At 66.1% G+C, this 18,195-nt stretch overlaps 1 protein-coding gene across 25 annotated transcripts in view; it reads right to left on the minus strand.

Annotated features, from left to right (window-relative positions):
* PLEC (plectin) overlaps positions 1 to 18,195 on the minus strand; it is a 52,059-nt gene that overhangs the window by 6,913 nt on the left and 26,951 nt on the right. For 8 of the 25 annotated variants that reach the window (XM_033126177.1, XM_033126178.1, XM_033126189.1 and 5 more), the window contains 32 exons: positions 16,082 to 16,143; positions 15,806 to 15,820; positions 15,594 to 15,683; positions 15,278 to 15,313; positions 14,761 to 14,838; positions 14,390 to 14,482; positions 13,274 to 13,440; positions 12,500 to 12,615; positions 12,317 to 12,423; positions 12,117 to 12,236; positions 11,937 to 12,032; positions 11,606 to 11,733; positions 11,262 to 11,355; positions 10,691 to 10,845; positions 10,268 to 10,592; positions 10,104 to 10,181; positions 9,853 to 10,014; positions 9,580 to 9,684; positions 9,299 to 9,394; positions 8,989 to 9,114; positions 7,818 to 7,970; positions 7,570 to 7,724; positions 7,359 to 7,485; positions 7,085 to 7,268; positions 6,851 to 7,008; positions 6,590 to 6,768; positions 5,319 to 5,457; positions 4,849 to 5,205; positions 4,686 to 4,769; positions 4,458 to 4,562; positions 4,270 to 4,368; positions 48 to 3,428 (listed from right to left, as the gene is read on the minus strand). In XM_033126177.1, coding sequence (XP_032982068.1) covers positions 48 to 3,428; positions 4,270 to 4,368; positions 4,458 to 4,562; positions 4,686 to 4,769; positions 4,849 to 5,205; positions 5,319 to 5,457; positions 6,590 to 6,768; positions 6,851 to 7,008; positions 7,085 to 7,268; positions 7,359 to 7,485; positions 7,570 to 7,724; positions 7,818 to 7,970; positions 8,989 to 9,114; positions 9,299 to 9,394; positions 9,580 to 9,684; positions 9,853 to 10,014; positions 10,104 to 10,181; positions 10,268 to 10,592; positions 10,691 to 10,845; positions 11,262 to 11,355; positions 11,606 to 11,733; positions 11,937 to 12,032; positions 12,117 to 12,236; positions 12,317 to 12,423; positions 12,500 to 12,615; positions 13,274 to 13,440; positions 14,390 to 14,482; positions 14,761 to 14,838; positions 15,278 to 15,313; positions 15,594 to 15,683; positions 15,806 to 15,820; positions 16,082 to 16,143 — 7,370 coding nt within the window. Of the gene's footprint in view, positions 1 to 47; positions 3,429 to 4,269; positions 4,369 to 4,457; positions 4,563 to 4,685; positions 4,770 to 4,848; positions 5,206 to 5,318; positions 5,458 to 6,589; positions 6,769 to 6,850; positions 7,009 to 7,084; positions 7,269 to 7,358; positions 7,486 to 7,569; positions 7,725 to 7,817; positions 7,971 to 8,988; positions 9,115 to 9,298; positions 9,395 to 9,579; positions 9,685 to 9,852; positions 10,015 to 10,103; positions 10,182 to 10,267; positions 10,593 to 10,690; positions 10,846 to 11,261; positions 11,356 to 11,605; positions 11,734 to 11,936; positions 12,033 to 12,116; positions 12,237 to 12,316; positions 12,424 to 12,499; positions 12,616 to 13,273; positions 13,441 to 14,389; positions 14,483 to 14,760; positions 14,839 to 15,277; positions 15,314 to 15,593; positions 15,684 to 15,805; positions 15,821 to 16,081; positions 16,144 to 16,848; positions 17,093 to 18,195 lie in introns of those variants that run through there. The other 17 variants (XM_033126179.1, XM_033126191.1, XM_033126196.1 and 14 more) reach the window with 6 other exon arrangements.

Consider the following 18,195-nt stretch of genomic DNA (forward strand, 5'->3'; position numbering starts at 1 on the left):
CACCCAGGCCTGCCCGCCCACCTGTGTGCAAGTGGCGAGGCCAGTACCTCCTCGGACTTGAGTTGCAGTGACCTGGCCTCCTCCCTGAGCTTCTCCTTCTCCCGCTCCAGCTCAGCGATGGCCTCCCGCAGGCGATCGGCATCTTGGTCGCTCTGCTGCCGCTGGATCTCCAGCGTCTGCACTAGCGTCACCTTCTCTTGTGTGGCGAGCTCAGTGCGGTGCAGCTTCTCACCTATCTCCTCAGCCTGCTTCCGGAAGCGCTGGGCATCCTCCTCCGCCCGGGCTTGGGCCCGGCTCATCTCAGCCACGCGCAGCTTCAAGCGCTCAGCCTCTGCACTCATCTCCAGCTGCCGCTGGCGCTCCGCCTCCAGGGTGCGCTGGAAACCCTGAGTCTCCTGCACCAGTTGCTGCGCCATCTGCTCCTTGTCCTCCTGTAGCCGCCGAGCCTGCTCTTGTGCAAGCTCTTTCTGCTGCTGCAGCAGCTGCGCCTCGGCCTTGAGCCTTGTAGCCTCCTGCACCGCCTGCATTTTTTCCTTCAGCATCTTTTCAGCCAGGGCCCGCTGCTGAGCCAGGTCTTCCTCCGCTAGCTGCCGCAGGCGCGCGGCCTCCTGGGCCGCCACACTCAGCCGTGCTGCCTCCTCTGCCACCTGCTTCATCTTCTCGGCCTCCTCCTCCAGAAAGCGCTGCGTGTTGTCCTTATCACGCAGAATGAGCGCGCGGTTCTCCGCCTCAATGCGTGCCTTGAGCTTGCCCAGTTCCTCCATTTGCACGCGCACGGAGAACAGCTCCTCCTCCACCTGGCTGCGCTGCCGGGTGGCCTCTGTCACCTCTGCCTTCAGGCGCTGCAGCTCCTCGTCCAAGATGCCCTTCTGGTGGTCCGTCTCTTCCAGCTGCAGCCGAAGCGTTGTCAGCTCCTGCTCCACCTGTGCCTTCTGCCGCAGTGTCTGCTCCGCGAACTTCTTGTGCTTCTCCATCTCCGCGTCAGCCGCCTGCTTCTGCCGCAAGGCCGCCTGCTCTGCCTGCGTGCGCCGCGCCGCCTCCTGCTCGGCTTCCTTGCGCAGCTTCTCGGCGGCGGCCTGTGCCTGCGCCCGGGCCTGCGCCTGCTCTTCCGCCGCCTGCTTCAGCCGCTCCGCCTCCTCCACTTGGCGCCGGGATTGCGCAGCCTCCCGCTCGGCCCGCTCCCGTGCCTCCTCAGCTTCCTCCGCTGCGCCCCGCGCCGCCTCTGCCTCTCCGCGCAGCCGCTCCAGCATGCTCTGCTCCTGCTGGAGCGTCTGCTGCAACTCCTGCTCCTTCTGCTGCACCGCGAAGGCGTGCGCCTTCTCCTCCGCCTGCAGTCGCTTCTGCGCCGCGTCCTGCGCCAGTTGCAGCTGCCGCGCCGACTCTTGTTCTGCGCGCTCGCGTAGGCGCCGCGCCTCCTCCACCTTGGCCTTGAGCCGCTCCACCTCCTCCAGCGCCGCCTTGCGCTGCCTCGCGGCCTCCTCTTCGGCCGCCAGGCTCTTCTGCACGCGCTCCTCCGCCTCCCGGCGCCGCTGCTCCTCTTCCGCCGCCAGCTGCCGCTGCCGCGCCGCCTCCACCTCCGCCTGCTCCTTGCTGCGCAGCGTATTCTCCGCGTCGCCGCGGATGCGGCCCAGCTCCAGCTCCAGCTCCGCCTTGCCCGCCGCTGCCTTCTCAAAGCTCGCCTTGAGGGCCAAGATCTCCTCCTCCACTTGCCGCCGCTGCCGCAGCGTGTCCTCCACTAACGCCCGCTGCCGCTCCAGCTCGCTCTCCGACGCCTTGCGCAGCTGCGCCAGCCTTTCCTCGATGTCGGCCTTGTGCTGCGCCGCCTGCTCCTCTAGCCGGCGCCGCTGGAAGGCTTCATCCTCCGCCAGCCGCCGCAGGCGCTCGTTCTCTGCCTCCTTCTCCTTCAGCGCAATCTCCGCTTCTGTCTTGAGCCGCGTGGCCTCGCTGATAGCTGCCAGCTTCTCGGCGAGCACGCGCTCCGCCTCTGCGCGCTGCCGCGCCGCGTCCTCTTCCGCCAGCTGCCGCTGCCGCTTGGCCTCCTCCGCCAGGGCGCGCAGGCGGGCCGCCTCCTCAGCCAGCTCGCGGAACCGACCGGCCTCGGCTTCCAGCCTTTGCTTGGACTTCTCGCTGGTGGAGCGCGACTCCTCCTCAGCCCGCGCCTTGCTGGCCAGCAGCACCTCCATCTCAGCCCGTACCTTGGCCAACTCAGCTTCCAGTTCCTGGCGCTTCTGCGTGGCTGCGGCCGCCTCTCGCTGCAGCCGCGCCAGCTCCTCCTCCAGCAGCTGCCGCTGCTGCTCCCCCTGCTCCGTCTCAGCCCGCAGGCGGATCAGCTCCTGCTCGGCAGCCAGGCGCTGCTGCGCGGTGCCCTCCGCCAGCTGCCGCTGCTTCTCCAGCTCCTGCTCGGCCAGCTCGCGCTGCCGCACAGCCTGCTCCTCCGCCTTACCGCGCCGCCGGGCTTCGCGCTCCGCCTCCTCCTTCTGCTTCTCCGCCTCCGCCTGCGCCAGGCTCTTCTGCTGCGCCACCTCCTCCGCCTGCAGCCGCAGCCGCAGCGCCTCGTTGGCCTTCAGCTGCCAGCGCTCCAGCTCCCGCTCTGCCTCTTCCCGGGCGCGCTCGGCCTGGGCCTGCTGCTGTGCATGCCGCTCTGCCTCCTCCCGCAGCTGCGTAACAGTCACATGCTCTTCCTGCAGCGTGCGCTCCAGCTGCGCTGTCTTCTCCGCGAAGGAGGCACGCTTGCTCTGCAGCTCTACAGCGGCGCTGCGCTGTGCCGTCTCCAGGGCCACCTGCACCTGGCGGGCCCGCTCTGCCTCCGCCTGCCGGAGGCGCCGGTCGGCCTCTTCGGCCTGCAGCCGCAGCTCCTCCAGGGCCTGTAGGGCCCGCTGCTTCTCGCGGGCAGCCTCGGCCTCGGCCTTCACACGCAGGGCCAGCTCCGCCTCCGCCTGCCGCTTGCGCTGGGTCTCCTCCTTCACCTGCCGCCGCAAGCGCTCTGCCTCCTCCTGCGCCTGCCGCTTCTGTGCCTCGGCCTCCTCAGCACGCGCACGCAGGGCCTGCAGCTCGTCCTCAGCCCCTCCACGCTGGCGCTCAGTGTTCTCCAGCTGCAGACGCACCACGCGGATCTCCTCCTCGATGCGCAGCCGGCTGCGTTCCGCTGCCTCCACCTGCCGGGCCTTGGCCTGGATCTCGGCATCCGAGCTCTGCCGCAGGTGCTCCAGTTCCTCCTGGATGCTGCGCTTCTGCTGCTGCGCATCCACCGCAGCCTCTTCCCGCCGCACCACCTCCTCCTGCATGCGGCGCTGCAGCTCCTGCGCCTCCCGCTCTGCCTGCGCCTTCGCCTGCGCATGTGCCTCCGCCAGCTGCCGCTGCTTCTCCAGCGCAGCCTCCACCTCGGCCAGGCGCTCCCGCTCCTCTGCCCGCTGCTGCTCAGCCAGTCTCTATGGCCGTGGCAGAGAGAGGGAGAGAACCAGAGACAGTGTGGTGAGTGCGCAGCTGCCACCAGGTACGTACATGACACGGCACCAGCACAGTCCACTCCCACAGCGCGGTGGGGGTTGAGGGAGGATACAGGTCACAGCCCGGCCGAGGGACAGAGCGTGCACCCGCCAGGGTGCTCAGGGCAGCAAGCACAGCCTGGCCCCATAGTGCTCACCAGCCCAGGGAAGCAGGCCCAGGCATGCTCCCCTCTTGCCATAGACAGGCGACGAGACGGACAGGAAGAGACAGAGGGAAGGAGGGAGAGAGAGAGAGAATGCAAAGCAGGAGGCTCGTAGTGCCCATGAGCCACTCCCACCGCACAGCCCTGCCCGGGCACCATGGACACATGCCAGCCTGGCTCCCGTCATGGGGCCTTCTCCCTGACCCAGGACAGCGGTGCACACCCGAGCCCACTAGAAGAGGGACTCAAAAGCTTGCGGCTCCAACCACGGAGGGGGCTGCAGGTGGGCCAGACGGCGAGGCCACCCAGGAGGCAGGAGGAATAGGACAGATGGGCACCCCCACGACCTAACATCCCAGATCTTCCAGAGCAGTGACCATGTGGAGTGGCAACAGGGCCAATAGGAGGCAGGTGCCAGCACAGAGAAAGAGGAGGCGCCAGCCACCAAGACAGAGTAGTGCTCCACCAGGCTGAGGTGGGGCAGGCAGTGTTGCAGGGTAGGGGCGCTGGCAACATCAGGCAGCAGGGCAGTGGGGAGAGCTGTGCTGAGTGGACTCCGACGGATTCCCCAAGGCTGTGTCTGGGCCACAGAATGGCCCTCTCCACCCCCAGGGCCATACCTCCTCCTCCTCCATGCGTCGGAGAGTCTCACTGATGAACTTGATGTACTGGCTGGTCAGCGTAGTCAGCTCACTGTAGCGTGTGCGCAGATCCACATACTGGGGGGCGGGAGGGAGGGGACAGCCAGAGTCAGGCCTGCCACAGCCATGGGGCCCATGAGCCCACCCCACCCCCAGCCAGGACGTACCTCCTGGATGACACTCTCAGACCCAGACTGGACCTTGGGCTTCTTGGCTGGGGAGGCGACTGGCTCAAGCTGTGCCTTATATGTGACCAGCTGGAGCTCATAGTCCTGCAGGGAAACACCGGTCAGCCACCCCTCGCCCTGCCCCTGAACCTACCCACAGGCTTTCGCTAGCCTGGCCTGGGCTTAGGGCCACCCAGCCTGTGGGGCGGCAGGGGGCAGAGGCCTCACCTTGATGGCATTGATGTACTGCTTCGCGAACCTCTGGCACTCCTCCACCTTCTCCCTGTGACGCTCGATCTCCTCCAGCAGCGCCTGTGGGGACGCTGGTGAGTGGCCACAGGGCATACCCCCACCCCTGCGCCACCCCAGCCTGGCCCAGGCCCAGGCCCACCTTCTCCTGCCGCAGCTGCTCCCGCACAGCCTGGCTGTTGGCCAGGGGCACAGCCTGGATCTTCTCCTGCCGCTGCTTGGCGTCCTGCAGCCAGGCGCCCAGCGGGTCCGCACTCTCCCGGTAGTAACGCAGCTGGCGGCCCAGCTGTTCCAGCTCGCGCTGCCGCACGTCGGTCTGGGCCAGCACGGCCTGCCAGCGCTCCAGCAGCTGGGTCACCCGCTCACGCCAGCGCTCCACCTCCACATCCCGCTCACCGTGCCGCTGCTGCAGCTGCTCACCCACTTCCTGTGCCCCTCGCAGCTCATCCCGTAGGGCGTCAAACACGGGCTGCTGTGCCTCCGCCTGGGCCCGCAGCTTCTGTTGGGGGCCAGAGGGGCAGGTGCTTCTTCAGCCCAAGTCCCTGCTGCTGGCCCCCAAGGTCCCCCAAGGTCCCCCAAGGTCCCCGAGAGGCAGAGTCCTGGCAGCGGTACCTTGAGTGCGGCCTTGGTGGCCTCAAGCTCTGGGAGTGTGGCGGGCACGGCCTGGGCTTCCTTGAGCTGTTCCTCATGGACTCTGAGCACATCCTCAGCCCCCTGTGTGCTGCGGATTACCAGACTAATGGTCTTGAGCCTGGGGGGACAGCAAGGATGAGAGTTGGGGTGGGGGGTGGGCTCGGGGCAGCTCCCCACTGTTTGGCTGACCCTCCTGGTCACGGGCTTCAGGGAAAAGAACAGAGGCCTCAGGGAGAGGGTTTGGGGGACCTCTCGGACAGATGGACACTTCAGTTCCAGCCTGAGTCCTGGAAGGAGGTTGTGCTGGCCAGGGGAACAGCAAACCCCAAGGCCCTGAAGAAGGGGATCCCAGCCAGCTGCACTGGAGGCTGGGGACAGCTCTTCCAAGGCTGGGTGGGGACACGCCGAGTGTCCAGAAAGGACGCAGTGTCTGTAGCATGGCAAGGGACTGAGACAACACATCGGAAACAGGCAGGGCCTTGGAGGGCGAGTCCAAGATGGGACAGGGGAGAAGGAATTCTCGCTCCACTCTGAAAATGGACTCAGACTGAACTGCGTCCACTGAACCACAGAGAACAGAAGGGGCCCTGTGGCTGGGTGGGGGAGGGGCAGGCGGGAGGAGGGGGCCCTGGTGAGGGACTGTGGGGGAGGGAAGTTAGGAGATGGGGCAAGTGCAAGCCCCCTGGAAAGACCTCGTGTGGGCCCCTCTGCCATCTCAGCCACTGTCCCACCCCCTACTTCCCCTTCCCGGGTCTTCATCTCTGCCCTCCCCCCAGAACCCCTCCCTTGAGGTCACTGGCACTCCCCATGAGTCCCTTTGTCTGAAGCACACGCCACGTCCCCGGTGGGTGTTCTTCACCCTCCTGGGCTCTACTCTCTGCCCACACTCCTGCACTTTTCTCAAAGTCAGTCACCTAGCTCCTGAGTCCCACGGGTGGGATCCCCCAAGTCCTGACTCCCACAGTGCCTCACCTCAGGGAGCCATGCCAGCCCCCTCGACCCCTCTCTCACCCCATGTCCATCCATCAGGAAGTCCTACCTTCAAGGCATATCAGGACTGAATCCCTCTCCCCTCGTCCGTGACCCCCACCCTGGTCCACACCCATCTCCTGGCCAGATCCCTCAACAGACCGCACCTCACTGCCCACGCCCCTGCCCCTCAGCCTGTCCCGTGCCAGCACACAGTAGTCAGGACTCCCTTTACTCAGAACCCTCCCAAGGTCACAGTCGCGGCTGACAGGTGCACTCACTTCTCCAGGTAAATGGCGGAGAGGCTGCGGACCTGCTCCAGCTTGCCCAGGGTCAGTTCCAGCTCCGAGCGGAGAGTGGGAGCAGCAGGCGATGGTTCAGGCAGGGCCAGGACCTTCTCGGCCTCGGCAGAGAGCCGGGCAACCCCCTTGCCCAGCCCTTCCACTTCAGCCTGTGCTTTCTGAGGAGAGAGCGGGGACGAGTTGAGCACACGGCGAAGGTGGAGGGGACTGGGACAGGGACAGGGACAGGATGGCACTGACCTGCTGCTCGGCGATGCGCTGGGCGCACTCCCGTGCGGGCTCCTTGTCCAGCGGCAGCCGCAGACGGTGCACAGTGCGTGTCTCGCAGGCCTCCAGCTGCAGCCGGATGTCCTTGAGCTCTGAGATGCAGCGCTGACAGCGCGACTCCTCCTGCTCGCCTGGGGACACAGCTCACTCACGCCTGTGCTGCCGCCTGCCCTCCCGCCCACACCCGCCTGCACTGCCCGCACCTACCCTGTTCCAGGCTCTGCAACAGCTGCTGGTAATGACGACTACAGGAGCTGTACTCGCGCTCGGCCTGCAGCCTGTCCTCGGGGCCAAAGCTGCTGGCATCCTGGCTGTCTCGCAGGAAGGCCTGGTAGTGCAGCTCCAGGGCACGCAGGGCCTGGCGCTGCTCCTCCGGCTTCAGTGTGCGGAACTGCAGGCAGCACGTGGCGCTCAGCACGCAGAGCAGGCTCAGCCACAGGACGCCCCCCCCACCCCATGTGGCCCCGTGGGGCAGGCCTACCGTGACCAGGGACCAGGAGCGGATGAGCTGCAGATCTCGGCTAAAATTCTGCCACGCCAGCAGGCTCTTCATGTCTACGTGTAGCTGCTGCCACAGCGTGACCAGGTCCTGGTGCTGGGCCTCCAGCCTGGCAGGTCAAGGGTGAGGTCAGAAGTGGCTGGACACCCACCCACCGCCACCCACTCCAGTGGCCACACCCTGGGCCACCCACCTGCTGACGGCCTCCTGGGCCTCCTGGTTGGGCGGGGGCACGAGGAAGCACACAGAGGGCACGGCGGCCTCGCTGCCACAACTGCTGACCACCTTCCAATGGAATGGCTGCGCAGGGCCCACCAGCTGGCACTCGTCACCCTTGTGCACGGTCACCTGGGGCAGCCAGAGCTGTCAGAGTGTAGCCACGCCCACCCCCCAGCTGTCACCCCCCTCCATCTGCAAGCCCTGCGTGCCTGCTGCCCTCACCTCCACCTGCTTGTAGTCGCACACAGCCAGCAGCGGTGTGCTGCCCCGCGTGGGGTGGGCGGTGGTGCGGGGCTTCAGCTGCACGATGGCCTTGGCCCGCTTGGCCAGGCCTGACAGGTGCCCCCTGTACTCGCTCAGCTGGTCCTTCTCATCCTGCAGGGGAAAGGTAGCTCAGAAACCCTCCTCCAGCATCCAGACACCAGGTGCCTGAGCGAGGGTCTGCGGGGGCAATTGGGAGCAGGAGGCGTGGCCAGGACAGGCCCTCGGGGCTGCGCCTGCAGCAGAGCCACGGACCCTCCTTCCTTCTGGACCAGGACTGAGTGCGCTCCCTCTGCGCTCGGTCACACACCGTGTCCTCCGGGGGGGGCAGGGGGGCCCTAGTTGTACTTTGGCCCCACAACAGCCTCTCCCCTCCATTTTCCCCCTCCCACTGCACAAGTTTACCTGCCTCCTACCGTTCAGCCCATCCAAGGGGCCAAACCCACCAAGGACTGTCCAAGGCTGCGGGTCAATAGTACACCTGGAAACTGTCTGCACCTCCAGCAGACAACACTGCTATGGGGGCTTCCTGGACCTCACGGCCTCCACTGACCCCCACTCCTGAGCACCAGAGCCCCAGCCAGCAGGGCTTCCAGCCTTCTTACTCCGCCATCACTTGCCCTGCCCCCGGCATTCCCAGAAGGTCCCAGGGCCACTCCCGGTGCCCCCACCCCTGTCCCAGGGCACACAGGCACCACACTCAGCTGCCTCTCTGCCCAGCTTGGCCCTAGACGTCAGAAGCAAGATGCCGATAGACTCGCATATGGTGAAAGGGCTGCTGACAAGAGCGGCTGACTCAGGTCTACTCTCTCCAGGGACTGTGAGCGTGAAGGGCTCCTACAGCTTTGGCCAGATACCTGCTACCACTCCAGGACCCTGCCACAGGCCTCTCAGTTCCCACACCGTTCCACTGTGCTGACCGCCAACCCCCCCCAGCGTGCCTCCCCCAACCCCTGCTGGCCCCCATCACTGCCCCTCCACCTGTAGAGGGAGCTTTCCAAAGCACCAATGTGGCCCAGATACGAGCTGCCTCTCCCAGACCCCCCCCTCGCCTGCCCCGCCTGTATCTCTCCATCCGAGTCAGGTGGCCACCCACCTTCACCCCTGCAGGCACCCTGGGCAGCCGGCTCACCTGGGCATCCTGCAGCAGGTCCTCGAGGCGAGTGACAGTGATGGAGCGGTCGCAGGTGTACTTCCTGCGCAGCGTCTCCTGTAGCTTCCGCAGCTGTTCCTCGGCTTCCCGCACATCTGAGAAGAACTAGGGCAGCAAGAAGAGGTCAGGCTGGGCCCTGGCAGGGCTGTCCCAGCACGTGCCTGGGAGGACTTCACTGTGAGTCAGTGGGACAGGGTACAAGGGGACAGGGAGGGGCTGCACTTTGCAACAGTGCTCTAGGGGCTGCTGGGGGAACGCTGCCGCTAAGCCGGGCATTGGCGGTTCTCACCTGGAAGTAAGCGGTGTTCTCCTTCAGGTGGGCCTCAATGCAGCAGCACAGCTGTAACATCCAGCTCCACTGGGTCTGCAGGGCCGCCTGGAAGGACTGTGGCATGGCGGGTGTCCTGTCAGTGCCCCCACCACAGGCCAGGGGATCCCTGAAGCCCCCTACGCCTACCATGGGCTTCCAGGGGATCTCTCAGATCCCTACCCCCATCGTGGGCACCCAGGGGCTCCCCACAACCCCCCATCCCGACGACGGGCACAAGGGGGTCCCCCCGCATCCCCTACCTCCACCGTGGGCCGAGCAGGGTGGTCCTCCCGAAGCAGCCGGTCCCCGGTGCTCTGGATCTCCTTGATTTTCTTTTCCTTCAGCTCCAGCTCACGCATCAGGGCCTGACACAGAGGCAGTGGGTCTCAGGGATGGCATCAGGGCCACACCGGGGTCAGCCAGTGTCCCATCAAGCGCCACCCAAGCCCTCTGGCTGTCCTGCGGGGCCGAGAGCTGGACCTCACAGCCTCCAGCAGGGCCTGCGGGGGTGGGAAGGTGTGCAGAGTGCTCACCGAGTAGCTCTCCTTCTTGGCAGCCATGTTTGCGTTGTGCTCGCTCCAATCGAAGCCCACCTCCTCCTCTTCCCGCTCACTCAGCCACATCAGCTCCTTGGTGGCTGCTGCCACCAAGCCGTGTAAGCTCTCCAAGCACCGCAGACGGGCCTTGGAGGAGTTCTGTGGGCAGGTTAGGGTATCAGCAGGCCACGGCCCTGTGGCCGCACCACTGGCCACCCCGCCCCACCGGCCGCCTGGCCCCCACTCACCAGCAGCTTGGCAAACTGCAAGTCCAGCCGGCCCAGGCAGTCTCGGTAGGTACCTCGGATGGCCGGGGAGAGCTGGCCCTGCAGGGGACAAGGAGAGTGAGTTGAGGCCTGCGTGGCTGGGAGATGGCCCCCCACCCGCGGCCCACCCCACGGGCACCACTCACTTCATCAGTCCGCGCCCGCTCGATCTTGGCCCGGAATTCCTCAATGGACTGGTGCAGGCCTCGGTGGCTGCCCAGCTGTGCCTCCACACTAGGCAGGTCCACACCCCACTCGGCGCTGTCCACCCGGCGCTGGTTCTCTTCCACCCAGGCCAGGAGGTCGTGCAGGTAGCGCAGAGTGGAGTCCTCCAGTTCAGGGCGCCGCTGCGCGCTCTGCGTCACCTGGGTCACCTGTGTCACCTGGGTCACGGGGGCCGCGACACCTGCCTTCAGCCGGAGGTTGTACTCAGTGCGGATGGCCACCAGGCGCTCGTGCAAGCGGTACACCCTGGGGCAGTGGGGAGTCAAGCGGGGGTGAGTAGAACACGGAGGCCCCTCAGGCCCCCCGGCACCGGGCGGGGTGGGGCAGGACAGGGCAGGGCCCACCTGCGGTACATCTGCTCGCCCTGCGGGTGCCGTCCGTCCTTCAGAGCCTGCACATCGTTGAACAGCACGCGGATCATGTGGTCAGCCTTATCCAGGTCCCGCTCCACCTCGCCTGCCCGCTGCGCTGCCTTGCCTGTGGCCAGCAGCCGGATGTCCTGCAGGGTGGGCACCAGGACTCAGACCCCGGCCCAACCTGCACCCTTCCCTCCCCACCAGCCCCCCATCTTCCTAATGCACAAGTGGCCAGCCACGGCTCTCTGGGGGAACTGGGATCCAGTCCAAAGGCCTTGCTAAGTCCAAGGAGCCATACCTTTCATGGCCTCATCGAGATTCCCAGGCCTCACCCTCCCCACTGCCCCCTCCAGGCAGCAAATCCTCGGGCAGGCCTCTTCAATGTCCTGTCTGGTGCCCAGAGCCAGCTCTGCCCAAAGCAAGCAGTCAGCACTGGCTGCGCACCAGGAGGGAGGTGCTGTGGCTGCTGCTGGCCTGCTGGCTCAGGCGTGGCAGGTTTGGGCTCCTCCCACCTCCCTGCAGCCTCCCGCCAGTCCCACCCCTGTCCCCTCCCCCTCACCGACTGCAGCAGGGCGTCGGCTTGATTCAGCTGCTCTTCGCACAGCCCGGCCTCCATCTGCAGTTTGCTCACGATGCGCTGAAGACACTCCAGCCTGCAGCCCAGCACCCACGGGACCCGTTGTGAGGGGTCTCCTGCCAGGCTCCCGGCCACACAGCACAGCCCTGTCCAGCTCCTGGCCTCCCCACCAGCCTGCAGCCCACAATCGCGCTGGCCCGAGTGTGGGTTTCCCAGCCTGGAGGGGTATTTCCTCTCCAGGCAGTGACTCACCCTCGGGTGGCTTCCCTGCCACCGCAGGGCCCCGCCCGTCACCCTCAGCCTCCCCAACCTCAGCAGCCGCCCACCTCTCAAACTCGCTCCGAAGCTGCTTCTCCCGCTCCAGGATGGCCACGTGCAGCTTGCCCCACTCCTTCTCCACGTCCAGTGGGTGGTAGCCGGGGGGCACCTTGAGCTGGCCTGCATGCACTGCACCCTGTAGGCAGGGGCCAAGCTCAGTCCTGGGCCACCCAGGCCCCCAGGTCCCCACCAGTCTGACCTGGACCAACCCTGGTCCCAAAAGCTCGGTAGTGAGGCCAGGCCAGGCCAAGCTTGCTGGACGGGACCCCCAGGCCAGGCCCTTAGACAGCCTCCCTCCCCTATGGATGCCCCCACTGCCCTCCCTCCAGGAGCCCCCACCTCCAGAGACTGGTAGATGCCCTTGGACCGGTTCTTGTCTGCCTCCTTGGCTGGAAGCTCTGTCTCCTTAAATTTCAAGAACTGGCACCATAGGATCTGTGGGGACAAGGGGCATCAGCAGCCAGGCCTGGGGGGCCCCCACAGCGGGCCTGTGCCCCAGGCCCGAGTGCAGAGGCCTACCTCAATCTCCTCGAAGCTGGAGGGGAACCTGCGCTCCTCGAAGGAGGCGGTGTGGTGCCGGATCCACTGCAGCAGCAGCAGCACCAGCTCCCGGTACTCCTGCCAGCGCAGCTGAAGCTCCTGAGGGCAAGCCAGGGCGTCAGGAACCACCAGGGGCTGCCAGGGGCCACTGCAACCCAGACCCACCAGCCCCCACTCACGTTGGCCTTCACCCCATCCTGCACGTCAGGCACGCGGGGCATGGCGTCGTACAGGGACGAGACGTACGTGATGATTGACTTCTCATCGGGCTGGGGGACATCCACGTCTGTGGGGGAGATAGGTCAGTGTGGGCCCCCACGCAAGCATCAGGGAGAGGCAGGAAGGAGGGGCAGTACACGCACCCTCAGGGTCCAGGAGCCGTGTCACTCCCAGGTCCCGCTCTGCCACAGAGAAAGCCTGGTCCAGGTTCTCCAGGTTGGTCTGACGATACACCTTGTTCATGTCGATGAGCATGGGCCTGTGGGCAAAGTGGTCCGTGGGCCAGGCAGGTGGGGGTGCAGGCGGGGACCGACGGGCGGGTGAGCACAGACAGATCCTCCAAAATCCCCACAATGAAGAACCCCAGCCCCACAGTCACCCTTAAACATACACTGCCTCTCCCACGAGCACCCAGCCCTGACCCCAGGTAGTGTGTGCACACGTACACTTTGGGCCCCACTGCCCGGCGGTCAAGGGGCCTACGGTGGGCACAGGCGCGGGTGGAGTGCACTGAGTAGAGGGTGCGGGCAGCCTGGGCTCCCTGCAGCCACCCTGCCCACCGGGCCCCAGGTGCTGGGTGGGGCTGAGGTCCCACGAAGGCCATTTCCACCATGGCCCGGCCACCCGGGCCCCTTCTGGGGCATCCACGTGAGGCAGACACTCATGGCTGTGAGAGCCAGCAGCCCACTGGCCCTTTGGCCTCGCGGAAGCCAGGGTGCCTCTTCAGGGCCCAGGAGGTGGGAAGGGTGTGGGTGGGGTGGCTGGCACGGGCATTCGTCCCCACAGGCAGCAGGTTCCCATCCGCGGGAGACGCGCCTCCCACCACCCTCCTGCCCTGACTTGTTTGAAGTCGCCCAGCTGAGCTGCTCCAGGCGCTCTCGACCCACAGCCCCGTCTGTGCCTCCCGGGCCACATACTTGTGCCGGTGGATGATGGCATTGAAGAGGCGGCCGTCACGCCAGCTGGAGGTGAAGTTGTCACAGCGCAGGCCCTGGTAGCCCTCCACCATGCGCTGCGACCACAGCAGCAGCTTCTCCTTGGCTGTCATGTCCTCTGACTGCCCGCTCACCTGGATGTCCGAGATCTGCCCCACAGGGTGGGCAGGAGGCAGCTCAGCCATACCGCCCATCCTGCCCCGCACCCACAACCACTCGTCTGAGGGCAGGAACTGCTCGCCACCCAGTCGGGCACACAGGAGTCACCAGGCCAGTGGAGGCAGGGGACCCGCCACACCTCAGCACCACAAGCCCAGGCCACTCCAGCCAGCAGCTGCCACAGTGTAAGTCACAGCCCCCAGCCCCGACTGCAGACACATGGTGGGTACCCTGACCTCCCTGCTGGGAAGAGGCCCCGGAGCACACCCTGCACCCCGAGTTGCAGGGCAGGCCCAAGGGGAGCAGCTGGTCACCCAGAAACCTGAGCCCAGAAAGTGCTGTCACGGTGGGAGTCGGGGCAGGGCAGCCCCTCTCCAGCTGCAGGCTGGGGGTAGGGTCTCTGGGGCCGGGCATGGTATGCCTGGCAGCCTGGTCTGGGCATGCTGGGGCCACGGCACCAGCCTGGCCCTGCACCGAGTCCCATCCCTTAGGCCTGCCTGCCAGCCTGTTTGGCTGTCTGCACACCCGCCTGCCTGTCCCTGTCTGTCTGTCTGTCGGCCTACACGCCTGTGTGACTCAGCTGCGTGCCAGCAGGGCTCTGCCTGCCCAGCTTTCAGATTTGTGGCTTCCTGTGTAGCCGGGAAAGCAATGGATGAGTCAGCCAGTGCAGGGGGTGCTTCTCTAGAACCTTCCCCAGGGCAGGCGGCTGCACCAGGAGCAGAGAACACATTCCTCTGCAGGGAGGCTCTGCAGGCCCTGCCTAGCCAGGCCGGAGGGCATAGGATAAGCAGGATGTACAGAGAGGCCTGGGCCCGCCAGGCACGGACTAACCCAGGACTGGGCGGGGGCCACAGGAAGGCCGGGATACCCAACGCCCCAGCTCCCAGGCCAGCCCTGGAGAGCCCAGAGGCAGCAGACGCTAGAGGGTGGCCACTCTACCTGGAAGTGCAGGATGATGGTCCAGATCAGGCCAAGGGTCAGCTTGGGGTTGCCGTCAGCAATGTCGTCGTTTCTGATGTTCACCAATTTCACCTGCGACCAAGTTGCCCTCAGTGACGCCCGCAGGCCAGCTTGGGCAGAGCCTGGGATTGCAGCCGGGGGCAGTGACGCTGCAGGCCGGTATGGGTGGGGTCTGGGCCTGCAGCCTGGGGGCAGTGACGCCCGCAGGCCAGCTTGGGCAGGGTCCGGGCCTGCGGCCGGGGACAGTGACACCGCAGGCCGGTACGGGTGGGGTCTGGGCCTGCAGCCGGGGGCAGTGACACCTGCAGGCCAGCTTGGGCAGGGTTCAGGCCTGCAGCAGGCAGCCTCACCTGGCGGTGTCGGAGGTAGTCCAGGGCGATCTGCACGTTCTGCAGCTTGTGGAAACGCATCCTCCCCTTCTCCCGGGGCTGTGCGGGCGGGGGCATGGCCAGTCAGCGTCCAGAGAGCAGCGGCCCTGCCGCCCGCCCTCAGAACCCCCCAAGGCACCTGTGCAGTGAACTGGGTCTTCCCAGTGTGGCAGCAGCCCCTCCCATGTCCCCAGTGCACCCTCCCCAGCTGGCAGGGGGGCCGTGGGCCCAGGGGCCAGGACTGACTGCAGGAAGGAAGGAAGGGGGTGGGAAGGAGACAATAGCCAGGAAGGCGCGGGCGGAGGGCAGTGGCATGGGAGGAGGGGTCCTCCTGCCCTGGGCAGTACAGTAGGCGGGACAGCAGGCAGCTCACGCACGGCCATCTGCCCACCCAAGTGCTAGGCACAGGTAGGGTGGACTGGCCACCAGCCCCGGGTGAGCTGGGCTCCGGCCTCGGGGAGCCCACGTGCCGCCGTGGCCAGCAGGCACCACCACTCACCAGGCGCGAGCTCCTGATTATGTCCCGCTCTCTTGGCTGCCCAGCCAGAGCAGGGCAAAGGGTAAAGGGCAGAGGTCAAGGTTCAGAGTCCAAGCAGCAGAGAAAGCAAGGCAGAGCAGAGCATGAGGTTACGTATCAGGGTTTCAACGAGAGGGCAGCAGGGCCATGGCCACTCCCGGGCCAGCCGGACACTGGCCCGAGAGGCGCAATGGGGCATGAGGCTGGGCTGAGCGTGGAGTGGGCATGTGGGCATGTGGGCGAGGCCCCAAGGAGGGAAGGCAGGCCGGGCCACAGAGGGGCGGGTGGGTGCACGTACCAGGCTGTCCCCTGAGAGCACCTCCAGCAGGGAGATGAGGTTGTGGCCATCTCGGAGGTCTTCATACAGGTCACTGATGTGTCTCTGGGCCTGTGGGCACAGAGCTGCTGGCCGAAGGTTCCCAACAGGCCGGGGGTGGGGTGTCATTGACCCCAGAGGGCAAGAGGCAGGGGGCCCACAGAATATGCCCGAGGGCCCGAGGAGGCACCTACCTCTGCCTTCCAGTGCTACAGGACAGACCAGGAGAGACCCGGAGAGATGAAGAGAAGAGGGAGAAGGAGGACGAGGAGGAGGGAGACAGGGGAAGCCAGCCAGGGGAGGAAAAGACAGAAAATGACAGGTTTGAGATGAAAGGTGAGCTCCCAGGCCAGGGACCCTGCGGGCAGGGGTGGGGCTGCGGGAGGCGGGGGGCACCCTCCTTGTTCCCACCCAGAATGTGCTCAGCCCTGTGACCGCGTGCACACACAGACACACGCAAGGCCACAAACCTTGATGAGGTGCTTGTTGACCCACTTGGTGAAGGTTTTCTTCTGCACACGGTCTCGTTCATCTGAGAGAGACAAACCAGGTTACCTGGGGCCTGGGAGAAGCCCGGGGAGCCCCCAGGAGGTGACTACCATGCACACACCTGAAGAGGGCCTCAGAATCACACTATGACCCAACGACTCAGGCCCAGCCCCCAGACTCCAGCCAGCCCTGTCCGGGCAGCGAGGAGGCGCTAGGCACACAAGGTGCCTTCTGCTGAACCCCCATTGTCTCCCTCTGGAGATGGGAGGGTCCAGAGCTGGCAGCCGCAAGCACCCAGAGGCCAAAGTCACAGCACACAAGTCCCAGCCTGCCCCACCCCCACATGCTGCCTCGCGGAGACCTGAGCAGTCAGGTCCCAGGACTGGTCACACAGTGGTAAGTGGGGAGCTGTGTCCTTCCAACTGGGCCGCCAGCCTTTTCCATGGCACAGAGAGACCCCCCACCCACCACAGCCCTACAGCCAAAGCCCAGAGGCCACTGCCAGCCTTGCCAACATGAGCCAGCCCTGCCCCAGGTGGGTCTGAGTGACTGGTCCCCAGGCAGCTCTGCACCTGGGCCAGGACACAGCACCTTGCCCATGGCCCCAGCCCATCTCAGAGGCCATCCCCCCAGTTCAGACCCTCAGAGTCTGGACCCCACCCCCGCAGGAGCCAGGCTTCCTGCCACAGGAAGTGGGCGCTCCCTGCCTCAGCCTGCCCTGCCCTGCCCAGCCAGGAGTACACACTACCTTTCTTGCCCTCCGAGGCCCTGAGCACAGCCAGGTAGAGATTGTCCTCCGAGCTGGTTCTCTTGTTACCCTGGCCCTGGGGCTCAGGCATGCGGACCCGGTGCTGAGCCATGGTGCCACCCCTGCCCCTGGAGTTCGGTCCCTCTGTCCCCAGGTGCTGTGCTCTGGCGCCCCGCAGCTAAGTCTGGCAGCTAAGTCTGGCTCGGCACAGCACACACTCCCTCAGTGGCGGGCTCAGCTCCCAGCCAGAGTTGGTGTGGCCACTCCCTGCCTACTGTACTCCTCAGCACCACTGTCCCCGCCCCAGGAGCCCCACCAGAGGGAGTGTCCCGGCTGATAGAACGAAGGCTGCCCCTCCCCCACGACCACACCCTCTGCCTACAGAAACAGGAAACTCTGGGGTTTCCTCACCCACCCAGCCCGCAGCAGCCCCTGGGGGGGAGGGGGACGCGGATGCGAGGGGACCTGGCACTTCGCTGCACACTAACTGGTGCCATGCCCACAGCCACCCCCAACAATGCCCCCAGCACAGGGAGGGGGTCGGAGTGTGGCTGGACCCGGGGTGCCCCACAGCCCGTGCCTCTCTTCTGAGAGCACATGATCAGGCTTCAGGCCCAACTGCCCTGAGCCTGCCCGGCCTACCTGCTGGAGGGACACCCCCCAAGCTGAGTGACACCTTGCCTGGGGGGGTCAACTGCCAGTCCTTTTCTTGGAGCCTTCCTAAATCACACCTCACAGACCCACTCGCCCCACGCCAGTGGCCCCAACCCCCAGCTGGGCCCACTCTGCCCTGTCCAGGGCCACTCTAGCACTCTGGTCCTGTGCCACCTGGCCCTTCCCCACTGCCCACCAGGCAACACGTCCTGGAGTGCCCCTGTCTGCAGGCAGAGCATGTGTGCTGTGGGCAGGAGCCGACATAGCTGAGCCTTGAGTCATCAGGCAGGATGGCCCAGCCCGGAGATGCAGGAGCTCTGCCCCAAGTTGGGGGGGCCTGGGGGCAGTGGGGAGAACCCAGAGGGCTGGGTAGGGGGCCCAGGCGTGGTGACTCACAGGAAAGGAAGCTGCTCTGGGGCAGTGGGTGCAGGACAGACGGGTGGGGCTGTTTGCATTGGGCAGGGCTGGAAGACAGCAGCTATTCACAGGGTTGTAAAGGTGGAAGACGGGGCAAAGGGCGCAGGGGCGGACACGGCTGCCTATGGCCAGCACTGGGACTGCCTGGGCCACGCAGAAAGGAATGCACCGCCCAGACCACAAGAATTTTCCAGTCAAAGCATCTGGCTTGATGTGATCCAGCTGTGAGTACCCCCTCACCCCACAGTGTTCTGGGCCTCTGTTCCAGGAACAGCT

This window comes from Rhinolophus ferrumequinum, chromosome 14 (genome assembly GCF_004115265.2).
Source record: "Rhinolophus ferrumequinum isolate MPI-CBG mRhiFer1 chromosome 14, mRhiFer1_v1.p, whole genome shotgun sequence".
NCBI lineage: Eukaryota > Metazoa > Chordata > Mammalia > Chiroptera > Rhinolophidae > Rhinolophus > Rhinolophus ferrumequinum.